This window comes from Pholis gunnellus (genome assembly GCF_910591455.1).
Source record: "Pholis gunnellus genome assembly, chromosome: 14".
NCBI lineage: Eukaryota > Metazoa > Chordata > Actinopteri > Perciformes > Pholidae > Pholis > Pholis gunnellus.
Genome location: NC_136541.1, coordinates 6,076,809 through 6,095,126, shown reverse-complemented (window position 1 = coordinate 6,095,126; position 18,318 = coordinate 6,076,809). Strand labels below are relative to the sequence as shown.

General features: G+C 40.0%; 2 protein-coding genes across 2 annotated transcripts in view; one reads left to right on the top strand and one right to left on the bottom strand.

Annotated features, from left to right (window-relative positions):
- pth1r (parathyroid hormone 1 receptor) overlaps window positions 1-2,165 on the top strand; it is a gene marked incomplete at both ends in the record, with an annotated part of 38,156 nt that extends 35,991 nt beyond the window's left edge. The window contains 5 exons of the mRNA XM_079173681.1: window positions 530-596; window positions 749-843; window positions 1,235-1,376; window positions 1,674-1,715; window positions 1,803-2,165. Of these exons, the coding sequence (XP_079029807.1) occupies window positions 530-596; window positions 749-843; window positions 1,235-1,376; window positions 1,674-1,715; window positions 1,803-2,165 (709 nt within the window). The remainder of the gene's footprint in view (window positions 1-529; window positions 597-748; window positions 844-1,234; window positions 1,377-1,673; window positions 1,716-1,802) is intronic.
- A 2,667-nt stretch (window positions 2,166-4,832) lies between these two features.
- tmie (transmembrane inner ear) lies at window positions 4,833-14,402 on the bottom strand (the record flags this gene model as incomplete). The annotated part of the gene is made up of 4 exons (XM_079172785.1): window positions 4,833-5,177; window positions 10,834-10,983; window positions 11,776-11,893; window positions 14,292-14,402. 4 exons carry the CDS (start codon window positions 14,400-14,402, stop codon window positions 4,882-4,884), a joined length of 675 nt encoding a protein of 224 aa, XP_079028911.1. The 3' UTR covers window positions 4,833-4,881.
- Window positions 14,403-18,318: the final 3,916 nt, after the last annotated feature.

The window sequence follows — 18,318 nt, the reverse complement described above, 5'->3', positions numbered from 1 at the left end:
CACAGTCGAACGACGAAGACCCTAGAGCTGAGAGCTTACGACTAAGCTGCTATCCAGAACCGGTCCAGTGGAGAGCAGCTCCATTCTACCTTATTTTCGGGCAGTAAAAACAAACCAAGCATGATAGTAACCACAGCTCCCCGCATGTACATTCAGCAGTAAGAAGTATTGGTAGGCTTTGGCTAAAAGTCAAATTAATCAACAGATGCCACATTGCTTAATACTGACCCACTATCTACACTTATTGCCCAAAGATCTGTGAATTCACAGCTGAAGGCCAAAAAAATATGAAAAAAAGCACAGATGAGATGGAAGTCCTTGTTGCTACAGCCCTAGTTGATGACATGTAAGAGTTTAGGCAGAGTGTGTTTTAACACCATCTTAAACCACCTTTCATTTCGTGCATCGATGGCAGTGATCACTCGAGACACCGGTGTTGAACTGAGGGATCCTGGAGCATCGCATCTAAAGACTCGATCCTTACTTAACTCGTACTTATCCCCATTATGTTGTTGTTTATCTGCTGCAGGTGTTGGGACTTAAGTGCAGGCAATTTGAAATGGATATATCAAGTGCCTATCCTAGCGGCTATAGTGGTAAGTACATGCTGACTGCTTGCACTTTTTCCCTGCTGAGTGTGAAATAACAGTGTTTCACTGCACCTGTGGCATTACAGTAGCTGGATAACACCTTATTATGGTTGCACATGCACTCACTGATATCATTATGTTTCTATTTGTGTCTTCAGGTGAATTTTATGCTATTTCTGAACATCATCAGAGTCTTGGCAACTAAACTGCGAGAAACAAATGCTGGAAGGTGTGACACAAGACAGCAGTACAGGTACTGAGTCAAACGCATTGTGCAAATGTCTTGTTTTTGTTTCTGAACCTCGCAAGACAAGCTGCTCCTCTTCAGTCATCATATGAAGTATTTGTACTTTATCACTGGAACGTGATAAAACCATGAATGTATGTACTCTGATTTCATTTGCATCATGAGACGAGTCACTTTAACTATTATCACTACCAATTAGTCAGTAAGATATTTTTATCGAACAGTTTAGTCGATAAAATGTTGCAAGCTGGTGAAAAATGACCATCACAATTTCAGAGGTTACGTCTTCAGATTGTTTTTGTCTCAACACTCGACTGAAAGCTGTTGTTTTAAGCTCTGTTTGGCAAACTGCTGCGTACGTTTTTTTTGTTAAGATGATGAAATGTCACTGTCACAGAAAACTGTTGAAGTCCACGTTGGTGCTGATGCCGCTCTTTGGGGTCCACTACATCATATTCCACGCCATGCCGTATACAGAGGTGTCTGGAGTTCCCTGGCTGATACAGATGCACTATGAGATGCTGTTCAACTCCTTCCAGGTAAATCTGCTGTGGGCAGAAACGCCAGAAATGCGAATTTAGCTCAGGGTCCCAATACATGTGTCTTAATCACAGAAAAGACTTGCAACGTCTCAGGGAAACACTGGAGGGGATCAGTTATGTCCAATAGTTGATAGTTGTGGAAATATGTAATTGTTGTTAGTTCTTAATGAAGATAAAGAGGAATAAAGGGATAGCTTATGATTTAATATACCATACTAAATATTAAATTATGCAGCTAAAATGTCATGTAAAGTACACATTAATGACAAATCTTTCTCTACTCTTTTTTTTCAGGGATTCTTAGTTGCAATTATATACTGCTTCTGCAATGGGGAGGTAAGAACTCAGTTTTGCATTTTACACCAAAACTCCTGCATGATACGTAAGCTCTTACATGGCTAAATACGTTATTTTCATTCCCAGGTGCAAGCTGAGATCAAAAAGTCCTGGAGCAGGAGGACTCTGGCCCTGGATTTCAAAAGAAAAGCTCGGAGCGGCAGCAACACTTACAGCTATGGACCTATGGTATCGCACACCAGTGTCACCAACGTCACTGCCAGAGGACCACTGGCCCTCCACCTCACCACGAGGCTGGGACCGGTGCCTGTGAACGGGCACAGGAACCTCCCCGGTTACGTAAAGAACGGCTCCGTCTCTGAGAACTCAATGCCCTCGTCAGGACAGGAGCTACACAATCCTGATGAGGAGCATCCGGCTCACACACGGCCCTGCGAGAACGAGAAACCCTCGCCTGTGGTGGAGGAGGAGAGGGAGACAGTCATGTGACCTCCAGGCCGCCGTGTATAGGGATGAAAACTGATCATGAAACAGCCTCGGGATGGTCTGGAGAGGATGGCTGCATGCATCAACACTGCCAGTTTATTCTCCTGTGAATCAAGCCAGAACATTACCAACAGATGAGACTCCAGGCAAAAAGGGTGTATCACTTTCGTGAGCTGGGCCATCTTTCCCTGAAGGATGATGACCCTCGCTGTCGTAGCAAAAACACTCAACTCGTTCACCAACCACCTGCCACAGTGAATGTGTAAAAGGATGAAAACAGACTGCCGTTTCTTATTTCTTTTCCACTGCCGTAACTGTTGTTATCTTGTTTTCTGTTGACTTTTTTGGGGGGGGAAATGTCTTGTGCTCAACTTTTGTGCATAAATCAAACTGGGGGTTAGTTACAGTAGTTGCCAGAAACAGCCTTAACCACCTGTGTAAAGCCAGGTGGATTTTGAGTGCTCTTAGTGACACATGGGTGGGCAGTTGTATCAGCAAGTTATGGGTTAAAGTCAACGTGGGTAGGCTAAGTGTAGGTTTAGCTTAAACATTTTTTTTGAGGCATCTGTTCATGCTTTCTGGCATGGTATCTCATTTGTTCTGCATTGACTTAAATCCACTTCAGTGTAGAAGGGAAGGTACTCAGGTAATTGAAGTCCTCTGTTGTTGCACACCTATTTTTATACTTTCAAAGTAGTTTTAGCGCGGTCAACATTTCGTGTTGCTATGTAATAAGGCTGTTTTTTTTTTTTTTTCAAAATGTTGTACAGTTTCTGCTGTTTAGAAAAACCCAGTATTCATCGCTCTTAATTACAACAGATTTCGATGAGTTCAAACGAATGTTTCATATTCAAATTTTCTGTAGAGCGTGATGTCAAAGCTGGAATATTTCTTTGAAGATTGTGTCTCTTTGGGTTCAGCGTTAGTTGAGGTAAAGAAGAACTGAATGGAAATATGACAGAGATGGTAACATACATTCCCACGCAGTTTTCAAAGGACGAGACCCCATTTAGAAACACACAAGGTGCAAGAAACAGTCATGTATTCCAGGGGAATGTCAATGAAATGAGTATTCCTCAAAAATCTCATATTCGGCTGGAATTCAAAGAGTGACGTTTGTGTTAATGAAGGAAACCCCAGAAATGAATAAGTCATTTTTACAGATGGTTCAGTGTTATGCTGCTTTTTTATGTGTATATACAAGTCACAATGTTTACAAAGATCAGAAATACATTCTAATTGTGAGCTAATAGTGTTTATGTGTATGAATATGTTAAACTATGTTTCAATGTTTTTTGTTTTTTTTCACATGTTTGTTTACGGAATGTTTGCAATATTTGGTTATGTGTATATAGTCCAAAAGAAAACAGGTAAATATATTTACAGATGGAGGGCATTCAAACTGGCATTTAATGAATCATTCCTCAATATATTTTAAACTCTGTATCTTGTTTGATGACACAATCTTTTATCTGATACCAAAGAGAAACGGCATGATACGCTGCCAGAGCAGGGGATATTTTGCAGCATTTCTTTATATTTTCATACACAAACTTGTCAAAAAGTCTTGGAAGCCGTAAATTCACCCCCCCCCCCCCCCCAAAAAAAAATTGCTACTGGTAGTAAGTGTAGGAAAATGTCAAGATAACAGTGTTGAAATAGAGCAGGGCAGAAGGGTTTTCTTTTTTTATAAATACTCAGTTTCAACATTGGGGCAGATGAGAAACCCTTCACAACAGCTTAGTAGCTTAGTAACAATTGACCGAAATCATTTATATTAAAAGCCGTTTTGTTGTTCTACTTGGACTAATATGTCTGATGTCTCACATTAATATCAACATGTGACCAAAGCCAATATTTGCTCTTATACGAAGAATTCCTTTACGTTGCACCGTTAGATGGTAAGCGTTCTTATTTCTTATCCCTGCTGCTGTTGTGATCTTTTGGTGACTTCACACTGACGGAATCAAGCTCCCAATTTTTTTCATAGCCGCCATTTATTGCATCTCTCACAAATCTGTTTAATTCAATCTGGCTTTCCACTAATTGCCCCTTGGTAAGTAAACATCATGTTCCTTTTGTTTGAGAAAGATATTATTAAAAAGGCGGCTGGTGTCAGAGCATGAAAATATTCCATTAAAAAAAAACATAAAAAATTATATTTGAGCACTTTATTACCCTATAATACAGTATTCTTTCTGATTGTATCATGTAAAATGATTGTTTTAGAATTAAGTGTACAATAAGGCCAATAATCATAGAGCTAATGTTGTAATTTGTTGTTTTTAAATACCTCTCATGGAAGTATAAATGTGTGTGGTTGTCTTTTATTTATCTTGAAATGTACTCAGTGGAGTCAGCATTGGTCTTCATGCTTCATAGTGTGTGAGCAGTGTTTGCTAAGATTCTCATCACTCTATAGTGATTTAGGTACGTTGTAGATATATACGTGTAAACTTGGAATAAAATAAGAATATGTTTTCTGGTCTCTAATGTTCATCAGTGAATTGTGAATAAATCTGTCATTTTACTGTACTCTGATACTCTTGCAACTTTCATGATTCTTAAGTAGACAAATTACACATTTTCATAAATACATGCACTTTGTTTATTTCAAATATAATATACAAATTTCATTTTAGAAAAAAAGGTGTGCAAAATGCTTGAAGTGAAAAATACGAATGAATCCTTTTCGATGTTTGTCCGTGGAAGGCAGAGTTCACTTTTGAGCTTTCTTGGCTCCCCCTTTAGCCCCTGCTTTGCCTCCTTTATCTCCTTTGTCCCCTTTGTCCCCTTTGTCACCTTTCTCTCCAGATTTCTTCCCTTTCCCTTCACCAGCTTCTTTATTGGATGCTCCTTTTTCACCCTTCTTTGTCGGTGCATCCTTTTCATCTCCTTTCCCTTGTTTGGCACCCTTGCCCTCTTTCTTGCCCTCCTTGGTCTTCTTCTCTCCTTTATCAGCGTCCACTTTACCAGAGACTGTTGTCACCTCTTCTTTCACTTCTGCCTTTGCAGCTGCAGGAAAACAAGAAATAAAAAATGTTTTAAGACAAAGGCTTCATGGCAGCACCATGTATCATCAAGGTCCTCATGTGCTAATTGGAAGAGAGCATTTAATCCAGAAGAATGGCGGGCTAAGTAGGTTGCATGTAATGATAAAGGCACATCTGCCTCTATCCGTACTAATAGGCATGGTCTATTCATGTTTTTAATGTGATTGTTTGATGTGCTTTCTGGGTGAGAATTAGAGATCAGAAGGATGTACCCAACTAACAAAGGATGACTATCTGAAAGTGACAAGATTGAGATTGGAAAGGTACATTTAAAAAAAACTAAATTAATATTAACAATAGACTCCTTAAACTTAAAGAAGTAGTTTGACATTAAGTTGTTTTCTTATTGAGAGTAAGATGAGAAGAGTTATTACTTTCATGTCGGTATACAGGACTGTCTCAGAAAATTAGAATATTGTGATAATCCCCATACGTGTGATTTAGTTTACTGAACCAAGCTGAGTGTTTTTCAAGGCTCAGGAAACCCTTGCAGGTGTTTCGAGTTAATTAGACGATTCAAGTGATTAGTTGAATACCCTACTAGTATACTTTTTCATGATATTCTAATATTTAGAGATAGGATATTTGAGTTTTCTTAAGCTGTAAGCCATAATCAGCAATATTAAAAGAATAAAAGGCTTGCAATATTTCAGTTGATTTGTAATGAATCCAGAATGCATGACATTTTTGTTTTTTTAATTGCATTACACAAAATAAAGAACTTTATCACAATATTCTAATTTTCTGAGACAGTCCTGTATATGAAGCTACCTCTAGCAGACAGTTGGCTTAGCAGAGCTTAGCCTAAAGACTTTAAATGGGAAAACAGCAACTTTAGCTTTGTCCAAAATCAGCCTAACAATGCCTCAAAAGCCTATTCACATGTTACATCCTATTTGATTATTTGGTAGAAAAGTGTCAAGATGACGAGCCGCAGTATCAAGGGAATTATAGCGCAGCACATAACTTCCTGTAAAACTGCAATTGGTGGTTTTTACACTTTGTTTTTTTGTTCTTTTTTACATGAACGAGCCACAACATGTAAGTGAGCTTTTAATATGCTGGTTCCAGTCCTGTTTCCAGTCTTTGTGCTAAGCTAAGCTAAGTCTGTCTGTAGTTACACATTTAACACACATACATATGAGAATAGCATTGATTTTTTTTTTTTTACATCAAAATTTTAGGAAGAAAAGCCATCAAGCGTATTCCCAAAATATCAAACTCTTGCCTAAAATTCTCCAATGATCCCAAAACCTTTCAGACAATGCGAATATATACAGTATGTGACCTAAAGATAATGTTGAAACAGGTTGCCTGCATGTGGAGATACATGTTCAAAAGCTGTCAAGAACCTGCAGCTTCTTCTTTTTATTTATCTAAGTATGTCTCATTTCGTTTCTTTTTTTGTTTGTCTGTTTTTTTTTTTTTGGTTTTATTTATGAAAAATAAGTTGTCTTTGAGAATAAAAACAAAGGTTTCCAATGTTACCTTAAGTTTGCTGAAAAGTAAAACCTCAGAGCATTTTCAATGCATTTTTGCAGCATTTAAACCATTTTTCCACATGAAAGATGCACCCTCAAAAATAAATCAGACTCTAAAACAACAGACCCCCTAATGTAACTCACTCTGGCAAGAGTTAACCCATTACTTCTGATATAGATCAACAAGAAACATGGGTGTGATTTTACACTTCCGCAACTATGTTAAAACTGTAAAAATAAAATGCAGGACAGGCTCAATTGGGGCCGAAGGAGCTTTGTTGTTGTTTCTCCAGTAGCAAAGCAAACATTTTCCCGATGAGCTCTATTGCTACAGAGACACTGGAAACACAAACGCAGGCCAAGGAACCAAATGACAAACAAACATCACATGTCAAAAGTTGCCAGAGGGGGTCAGAGTGAACCTGAAATAATTTCAGCCCTGTGTTTTACTGTGTCGGGTGAATCCAGCTGACTTCAAATAATCAACCAACCATCAGAATGTTTGTGAATAGATTTCTTTGTGTCTTGTGCTTTCATAGTCATGCATTTCTCTTCTACTCATCAGCTCCTTTACGTTGCATCTTTTTCTTCTTGTTTATTTCTGGAATTAAATTAAATTTAAAAACCCAGACATGTTCCACATTGTTCCAATTTTGGAGTGCTGTTGTTTCCACACTGTGCATGATAGTGATAAAAAATGAAAGGTTAACATTGCCCTCTACAAAAGGATTCGGCCTTCACACTTCCGCTAAATGTCAAAAGTTCAGCTCAGATGCAATCGGTAGAATTTTTGATCAAACATGGCATTGTGACATTTCCAAAGAAATCACAGTTCAACTTGTAAATGTAACCTCAGTAGTGATGTTTCTGCTAGCAACAAACTGATATCACAAATATTGGCAGCTTTATTCAAGTAAGTTTTCCCTCCTGAGGAACAAAGCGGGACTTGTAACCGGACCAAATTCCTTTTCGCAAGTCCGTCACTCATCAGTCGGCGTGCTGTGAACCTCAAACGACCTTTTCCTCGCTGCCCATTCAGAGCTGTAGTGGACAGATGTGTGTGAAAATGTGTTTGAGTTGTTAACAACAACTGCAGCTGTTTGGTGACACTGACAACTTCGTTAGTATCATTGATGTGGAAGCAGCAGGTCTGGCAAGAGTCGATAGCACATTAGGAGGGATTGATCCACAGATCTGTCTTTTCAGACTTTGCATTTAATGAAATGTTTGTGTGAGTGCTTGTGAGGGAGCTGAAGACAGAGAGATGAAAGGTAGAGACGAAGCCTGTGTTTCTTCCTTCTCTCTCTTTGCAGTGTGTAATTTGCAGCAGATATTGGTTTTTGAAACTGCAAAGCTTTTCTTTCCCCTTTTTGTTTTACGTCCCAGATGCTTTCAACAGCTCGATAAGAATGGGGCAGAGAAGCTCTCATTGGGGAATTGGAGAGATTCTGCAAAAACTTAAACAGATTTTACAAGATGCTGCAACGTGAAAAATGTATTCCTGCACACATCACAAAGATACAAGTTGGCATTTCTTGATCCTCATTTGTAACATGTAAATTACCTGCTAAGTTATATTTTGTGATGCTCCAACTGATTGCTTTGAATCCCCAAGTGTTTTCTTGCTTTGCATAATCAACGGTTTCTATTAGGAATTTATGTTAAAAATTTGTTACGACATTCATTGACGCCGCTTCTCTGTATGTGGTCATTTGGTTTGTCAGATATTATTGCATATTTCATTTCAGTGTCACCTAAGCATGAAGTAATCACTGGGGAAAGCAGAAATTTGCATATTGGCTTTACATTTATATTGCATTTTGACACTATTCATAGTTCATGTGAGAGCAACTGATGAATATGTCAATCCTCACTCTTTATTATGGCTGCAGTCAGTGTACCTCCACTTGAGCCCCTCTCCCAGAGCAGTTGATTAATCATATGTTAATGAGAGCGGGTTAACATCAACTCTTTAGACTAAACTGGAGACTGAAGGGTTATGGATGCTCTCACGGTAGCTCTAAGAAGACCGATGTCAGTTCCTATTTGTCACATTTCACAGCTAAAATGGCTGAGATATACACATAAGGCAACACACCAAATTCCCGAGGGATAGCAAGACAGAGAGAGAGAGCGAGAGAGAGAGACCAGAATATTTAATTACAGATGAGATCAGTGTTCTTGACATCAATAATCATATTCATTTTACACTAACGGGAGATAGTGTGAATGATTTGCTTCATTCAAAGCTAACCTTAGGAGAGCAAACAGGCAGGTAGAAACAGACCATCACAGAGCACAAACAGCATGCTGCATGCGTTACAATATCCCCTGCTTGCAGTATTAGCATTTTGTCTGTCTCATTATTTCTCATAATTTTTATCAAAGTCATACGCTCTTGACGTTTTCATGCAACTATGCATGAAGCAAATAATTATATCATATTTAAAACATCTTAAGAAAGCAGAGCATCTCAAAAATTACAAAAGTGTAAACTACAAAAGGCCAGCTGCACAAAAGTAATTAAATATGCAAAAGCATCACAATCTGATTTTGAAGCCACATTGAAAGTCTCATTTTCTACTGTACATAGTTACTGCTGCACTACTGCGCCACAAAACAACCTTTGAACAGTTCAAATTGTGCTAATAAACTTCACAAGTGATGCGGTGAGCAGTTAATGAGAGATGCTTTCGTATTTGCTGGAATTTCTCTTGCGATAGAAATAAGGAAGACCAGATAGATATGGCTGGTGCAGGAAGAGGAGCTTAAGGGTGGCCACCAGTGTGTACACTGTGTATTCTAAAGTCACTTAGCCAGGTGGAGAGTCTCAAAGAAGATAAGGAGCAGAAGAAAAGGAGGGGAAGGAATCAGCCTGTCTCTGGCAAGGAGAGGGAGCTGGGTTGCTCCTCGCTGACCCTAACTGCTGAGGGCTGGCTGTTAGCACTTTGAGTTTGGACCTGCTCAGAGACTGTCTCTACTGCAGAGGCACCTGGGGCGGCTGGAAGAAAAACAGTGAGGAAGAGAAGAGAAGAGAAGAGAAGAGAAGAGAAGAGGAAATTTACTACAACAGAGCATAAAACAGAGCAGAAGAATTGAACCAAGTGCAGCAAGTTTTGTGAGGTGAAAAGAGGAGACAGTAAAAAATTAAGACGTTAAACTGCCCTAGGAAAGACGTTATGTAAAAGACAGCTGTCCTCGCAACCAGGGCTGACTGACCACCTGGTAGACCGGGCACTTTCCCATTGGGCCGACATGCCTTTTGGGCCGACACAACTGTCTTTTTTTTTTTTTTGTCTGACTGGCCCATAAAACAGGTAGATCGGCCTATTGTTTTCGACACTGGGCTAGAGAGGATGATAGGAACGTTTCTCTAGCTGTCTGCATTAGTCCCGGCCCCCACATGCTCTATGAATATGTGTTCTCACGCAGCTGAGAGGTTGAGTCCTGCTGAGTAGAGAGTGAAGACTCGTCTTCAGTGTTTGACAAATATTAGCAAAATGATTGTTGACAAGACACAGTAAGAATTGCATGGTGGCAGCGACCTGACCATTGCACAGTAAGCATTAAAAAGACCACTGAAAGTGCTGCATTTTCCATATACGCCACACAGTTTATTATGGGCTTTATGAATAATTAAATAATTAACTTTATTTACACTAACCGTCGTCGTAACATGATTGGTAGGGGAGCGCTAAGATGCGTGGTGTGTGTGATAGATTGTGGTTTGCCGGACTGGGAAAGACTAACTGGGCCCCGGGTCCAGCCCTGCTGATAGCCTTGATCATATAGTGGGAGTACAGCAGAGTGTCTTGTAAGACCCGGTCAGATAAAGCTGTGTTGCTCCTGCTTTTCAGATCTCTAGTGTGTGCTTTTGTGTAAAGCAATCACAGATTGGTCTCAGGGGGAATATTATATTCTATGTGGTTTCCCATTTTCAAACATTCATCTCACATTTTCTCATTTGGAGCTACCAGCATTTGAAGTTGCTGTGTGCGGCAGGTAAAAAAAACAGTATAACAAGATAAACATTTCCAACAAAGAGCTTGTATATCTCAACTTCTATAATATTATATCTCAACCTATTACTAAATGAATATAGTCATATTAATAAATACATTAGAGAGAGGTACTTACATCCTGGGATCTCAGTCAGCTCGTTCAGAGGTGGCACTGTCTCTAATGTGTTGGCGTATTTTTTGGCGGCCAGTCTTTGCGCGTGCCGTGCCTCTATTTCCTTTTTGGTTCTCGGGATTCGACATTTGAATATACAACATAGGGTGATGACTGAAGAAGAAGGAAGGGGAGGAAGGGACACAGATGGCTTATTTGAAATAGCACATGTAATTGCAACATGGTATAGGCCTACACAATTAGGATGGGTTTAATCATCACTTACCCAAATTATATATACAGTATAACTTACGTTTTCACTTATCAGTCAAGTTAAATAGAGACATTCATGGTTCCAAGAGAATGAGGTCAAATGTTTAATTTGTCCAATTTGAGACCAGCAAATTCTTTTCATCCTTTGCACACTAATTATCAAGCCTGCAAACAGGATAGTGAACATGCTAAACATCAGCATGCTAGCATGGTCAGCATCCAAGCATGTTAGCATGCTGATGTTAGCATTTATCTTAAGGCACCGTTGTGCCTGAGTACAGACGCACGGAGCTGCTAGCATGGCTGAAGTCTGGTTAAAATGCATGTATTGGTGTCGAACCAGAAAACTCAACAGATGTAGAGTATGTGTCAAGAACTGAATAAACTGGCCCTTTAAGAAAAGATAAGGCCAGAGTTCCTCATAAATTCGTAACAAAGCAGAAAGTGTGTCAGATACACCATTTGTACTGAGTACGAGTTTGTCTTCCCTCGTTTTACAATTGCTGTTTGTGTGAAACACAGAAGTGATCTCCGCCTTTGTGTCATTATTGCTAATCACACTGTGCTGGATAATCACACCGTGGACGCATAATTGCATGCATCGACATCTTTGGCCTCCAGTAATTTCTCAGGATTTAAAGTCTATTTGAAGAACGGTGTGTGAAGGTGTCAACGAAGCGATTTCATACTGACCAATTGCTAAAACAAAAATCGAAAAGATGGCGATGACCTGCCATAACCGCAGCCCCCAGAAAACAACAGACTCTGAGGTGATGGGGTCCGGCTTCTTTGGGGGATCTGTGGGCAAAAGCTGTGGTGGGAAAAAAAGAGACAACGTTGATTGTTTCAGTACCTGCACATCACAAACAGACCATCCTTCACAAACAGGTTTTACACCAGAGAGCAAATCTCAAGGAGCAACTCAAGCTTCACATCTTCTGCATCATCCTCAGGCAATTCAATGTGTCAGAATTTGTGGAAGATACTTTCTGTCACTTCTCTATCTTTCTGACTTTAAGAAAAAATTAATTAATGAATCTGGTATTCATATCAGAGTCATATAAAACAATTCATGTATAAAATAAGCATTTCAAGTCATCTAAAAGAGCAATAATTCCCAATTACTAGTTGTGTCACATAGCTAATAAGTTCTTCTTCTTTTAGCTCAATTCCATGATACTTTATCATCTTACTTTATTGGTATGGTTAACGTATTCATTTCATTTACTATCTATCTATGTATTTAGATGTATGACATTTAACTGAACTGACACACTTCCTAACAGAAATACTATAAGTGTGTTGTTTTTTTCCAAGGCATTGGCAAAATGTTAATAAAAAACAAAAGCTCCGGTTGAAAAGTTTTTTTCTTATTTCTTCCACCAAGAAAACAACAACATCCACATAATCTGTGTTTTTTTTTTTTTTTTGTGGCTCTCTCCACCTGAATCTCCCCTTACTCGACACAAACAAGTGCATGGATCTATAAACATGAAGCCGTGCAGACGGAGTAGGCTGATTCCAAAACTGTTCCTGCATTTTCCATCCATCAGATCGAGGGATTTCTCCCTTTCTACTCTATATTGATTACTTGATTGGTTGATACATGGTTGTTTTGGAAACTCTATACTTTCGTCCATAAACCAACAAGTGATGGATCAGAAAATGGACTCTTATTACATTTGCTGCCTTTATTTATAACACCATTACGTGGTGTAATTGAACAATTTTCCAAGAATAAGCTGATGTAAACGGTGCAGGACTGAGGCTCTGGAGGAGATAAAGAAATGTAAGTGAACCGTTTTTGCTTTGGTAGAAATGAACTAAAATACTTAAAACAATTTTCAGAAGGATAGAAGACTATTTAGATGCATGCACCTTGAAGTATTTCAGTGTCATTCAGGACAACATTTCTTTGAGTTCATGCGAAAGTCAAAAAGAATCAGCAGATGTTATGATAAGCTTCGAATTTGCGCCTTTTCCAACATCTCCATGCTTTCTCTGTTGTGCCATGTGAGACTCTCAGCACCAGGACAAACAGACCTGCTGTTCAGCTGTTTGTCAGACCCGATATGCATCAGCGAGCCAACGTGCGACATGTGACAGTACAAGCTGTCTTCAGGGCCTCTATACTGTTTGTCTGCTGAGAAGGACACGAAGGGCTGAGAACTTGAACAAAGAAGCTGTGAGGAGAAATGGTCTGAGTGAGTTTACACTTGTGTGTTGTGCAACTCCCACAGAAGGATTAGCAATGATGGGGATATTTAGCACTGCTCTTAAAGAATTCTTTTGCTTCAAGAGCGATTATACAATGCTAAGTCCTTTCATCCAGGGCAATTTCATGGGGCAGGATTAGTGGCTATAAGCCTCAAGTTTTCTTTTGGTGGAACAAACAACACAAAATCAGAAGATTACTGACCTCAAGTTACCTCATGTTAATCATCATGTACCCAAATGTATGACATATTTTAGTTTGTTGGTTGGTTGGTTTGATATTCAACAGCATGGTTGAATATTCTTCCTCAAGTAAGTTTCTGTTTTTCTAAGAAGATTTTTAACCATTGGATGCAGGTTTAGTTATGCCACATGTATTAGCAAAGGACCAATAGCAATTACATTGACTCACCAAAGGATATCATGTAAAAAGGATATAGGCAATTGTACACCATGTCTAGTATTTAAATTATATTTCTTAAATTAGTTTCTATTCTATTTATTCTGTAATATACAACCACAACTACTGATTCTTTTAACAAAGGAACGTTTTGATATTGTGTCCTTTCAATGCTGTTCTACACAGTGTACTGTGAAGAAAGTAAGAAAGTAAATATTTTAATAGAAAAGATATCAGCTGCTTTTTTTGTAGTCCGATATAGTAGTCGTATTCTCTGCAACATGACCCCCTTCTCTTCAGCCCAAAAGCACAAAAACAACTTGGCGTACCAGGACGTCATCATCCTCCTGTTTGCACCGGTATAAACACATGTGGCTCAGCTATTCGTGCAAGACATAATGTATCCGGTCCATACATAATGTTCTCTCACTCCTCATTAAGTAACGCAAGAAACAACTCTGGCGACCAAACAACAAGTATGAATCACATAAAGCTACCTTTTAACCGGCAGAACACCTGCACCCGTCACAGAGAAACCCTCAGGATATTCATGAGGGGAACTTGTGGAGGACATGGTGGTGTGTCGGGCTCTTACCTCGGGATCCGGGACCTGGGAGAACACGGAGGACAAGCACTGAGACAGCAGCACCGCTCCCCAGCCCTGCAGCAGGAGCTGAGGTGGACATACAGGCTGATCCCCAACCATTCTCTCCCACTCTTTCTCCCTGCAGCCACCCTGCCCCCTATCTCCCTCTTCCTCTGCCTCTTCCTCTCTCCTTCTTTCTCTCTGTCTGCCTGCCTGCCTGCCCGCGCTGGCGCCGTATAGAGGACAGGACCACAATGGCCCTGGGTGATTAATGGTGACTATGGTGCTGTCGGCTTCCTCTCATATTCAGTTGTCTGCTGCTCTGCTTTGCTATCGCTTGCCTTTCTCCCACAACACTGTAGAACCACCAAAGACACACCGGCAGTCACCACTGCAGGCAGCCCAAAAACTACAGTGCAGGGAGCCAACCCTGCAGTTAGGGTGCATTAATTAATCAATAGACCTGGTGTGGTTTACAGCCAGCTCATCCTGCTGGGGACAGGCAGTTAACACAGTGTGGGGGGATGGGCAGTACAGTTAGCCATGAGGTTGGCCTGCGCAGGACTGTGAAGCAAATGGCTGTGAGCGTCATCAAGTTTATTGCCTCAGAATCTGGAGTGTGAAAATGCTCACAGCCTCGTCACTTCGGTGTGGCAGAATGTGAAGAGCCAACGGTGCTGTGGAGTCAGTGTTTCTAATATGCACCCACCTGAGGAAAGAGCAAACGCGTTAGGAGTCAAACTGCTTTGGTTGCAGTCATTTGAATTTAACTCAGAAATCACATTTTTGTGTGTTGTTTTTTGGTGTGCATGGTATGAGGCCGCTCACTTCAGCTCGGGCAGGTAACATTGGAAAAAACGGCAAAAGCAAGTCAGATTAAAAAAAAAGGATTAAACCAAGCCTAGTGTTATTTCGGAGTGAAAGTAGATCGCAGCGCATAGCTCCAGAGGTTGCTAAATCTAGCAAAAAAGTTGGCAGGTAGGCAAAACTGACAGCCCTTCCCTTCAGGCCTCCCTACAAAGCCACTCCCCTAAAATCATCATTATGAAGGTAACAACAAACACAGACATTGTTAGTACTCCAAGCTGTCCAGCAAGCAGTTTGTGGAAGATTCCTGTGATATGCAATGAGTGCATGGGCCGAGTGGGCTCAGGCACAAATACCTTCTTTCTTTTTGTCAAAACATTTGATTGACTCATTTCCAGGGATGTAAAGATAATTTCAACAAACATAACAAAAAGGTTTCTGAATTACAATACCCATTCTAGCTTTAACCGTTGATGTTTCCAGAGATGGGAACAGTATTATTTCAACCTAAGAAGCCATAGTGCTTCATTACTAGCTCTTCTTTAACCTTAAGGAAAAAGCATTAGACTATGCTTGATTTTGAAAAAAAAAGGTAAACTGTCTCTCAGTCTGCTGAACTCTATTGCTTTATCTTCAAGAGACAGGAGGTCCAGTTTATGAAGCGGGGTCTAACTAGTTATGTTCGTGGTTTAAACTAGACTATGTCTATGCTATGATTTAACTATGTTTTGTTCAATCTGAATCTATAAACCACCCAGTAAAGCAGCCTCCAGATAAAACAGTGCAAAAATATTTATTGGCCAGGTTTAAGTACACATCTAAAACAAGGACATCAAAGCAGTACAAGTGGTAGTAAACAGAAACATTTAGCTAGATTTAGAAGATGTTGGTGGATCTGTACAGTATATGCATACTTGTATGTTTCTTAAGGCAAAGCTGAAGTCAACGAATAGGATTTGGGCGTCGTTACGCAACCTCATCCCATCTCGTGAACGTCCAATTTCCACACCTATTGCTATAATAGCCAAACATTATACTGACTTTATGAGGTTACATAAAGGTTTCAGGCGACTGCAAACACACAGACTGAAGCACCCTGCAGAGTGATGCTTTTCACATGGATTCAAGCATAATCGTCGCTGCAGGTATAAATGGAGCATATAGTTCCATTTTGCCCAATCTTTTCTTCAAACATTTGCTCTCCATTAAAAGACGCTATGAATGGCCCAGTAATCACCATTGAAACTGGGGCACAATGACTTACGTCGTGTATTGATCAGGGAGCACACACTTCCAAAAGAGTAGCATACTTGAATCTGACTTCCCTCATGATGATTTGTATGAAATGTTGCCTCATCCTCTGGGGTTTTGGTGGTAATGAGAACCTTTGTCCTCAGCCCTATAGTCGTAAATACTGCAGCTCCCAGTGATTGGCTTTTCACCCATTGATAATTATTATTACATGTCTGTATTTAATTATTGAGTGAGTGCATCACTTTTCTATCCTCATGATTCCTACTGTGCGGGAAAATGTATAGTGGCTACGAGAGTTAAGCATACTGACGATTAAGAAAAAACAAACAATAGATAAAACACAAGAAACAATGAAGAAGATTATTCTTTTGAATAAAATATTCAGAAAAAACACTGCAAACATAATTTAAAAAAATAGAACTACAACTATACAATTTAAATTAAAATAAATTAAATTTATTTTGTATAGCCCAAAATCACAAATTTGCCTCAGAGGGCTTTACAATCTGTACACATGCGACATCTTCTGTCCCGGGACCCTCACATCGGTGCAGGAAAAACCCTTTGACAGGGAGAAAAAAAGGAAGAAACCTTAGGGAGAACAACAGAGGAGGGATCCCTCTCGGATGGACAGAAGTGCAATAGATGTCATGTGTACAGAATAACATAACAGAGTTACAACACATTCAATGCATACCACAGAAATTATTCATATAATGAGAGTAGCAAGCAGAATAATAATGGAAAAATTACGACGACTAATAATAACAGCAGAAGTGGATATAGTAGAATAACAATGATAACAAAAGCAGTAATGGTATCAGCAATAACAAGCAATGTGACTATGACTAATAATGATAGTAGCAGTGGGTGTCAGGCAGGACCACAGCAAGAGGCAGGACCATAGCCCAGATTTGACCACGATTCACGAAAACTTGTGAGGCGAGAAAGCACAAAGACTCCGGGGAAGAAGCAAAGTTAGTTACGTGCATTAATAGGACATGGATTCATACAGAAGGAGAGAGAGTAGAGGAGAGAGGGGCTCAGTGTATCCAAGGAAGTCCCCCGGCAGTCTAGGCCTATAGCAGCTTATCTAGGGGCTGGTCCAAGGCAAACCTGAGCCAGTGTTAACTATTATAAGCGTTATCAAAAAGGAAAGTCTTAAGCCTACTCTTTAGAGTGGTGAGTGTGTCTGCCCCCCGGACTGAAACGGGAATCTGGTTCCACAGAAGAGGAGCTTGATAACTGAAGGCTCTGGCTCCCATCCTACTTTTTAAGACTCTAGGAACCACAAGTAATCCTGAATTTAGGGAGCGCTGCTCTCTAGAAGGGTAATATGGTACTATAAGCTCCTTAAGATATGATGGTGCCTGACCAATTAGGGCTTTGCAGATGATATAGTGACTAATTCCAGCAACTAGCCACTCGGCTGTGTGCGGGAGAAGATCGTGTTCTTTACTCGCCTCAATAAAGAGATTCCAGGCTCTTACACTTTTGGGTGAGGTTCCCGTTTAATTAGAATTTACGTTATCTTCCTGGTCTCCCTCTGGTGTGTCTTGCGTGCGGTAAAAACCGTGTGATCTCCCCTTCACCCATGCATCATTAGCCTGTCTGTTGCACCTGTGCCCCATATACCAATCACCTGCCACACTAATCCACACTGCCACCCGTGGTCAACCCGAGGGAGGCTCCCAATACAAACAGATACAATACACAGACATAACTAATGGCTCCTACAGGTGAGGAGACGTGATGATATTCTTGATTTTACAGGGAGCCAGTGCAGAGAAGCTAATACAGGAGTAATATGATCTCTTTTCTTAGTTTTTCTTAGTTCACGTGCTGCAGCATTCTAATCAACTGGAGAGATTTAAGAGACCTATTAGAGCAGCCTGATAATAAGGAACCCATGCAGCTAAAAGAAATATGCTGCAGACACTACACTATTTTTGTTTGAATAAATTCTATTAGAAAG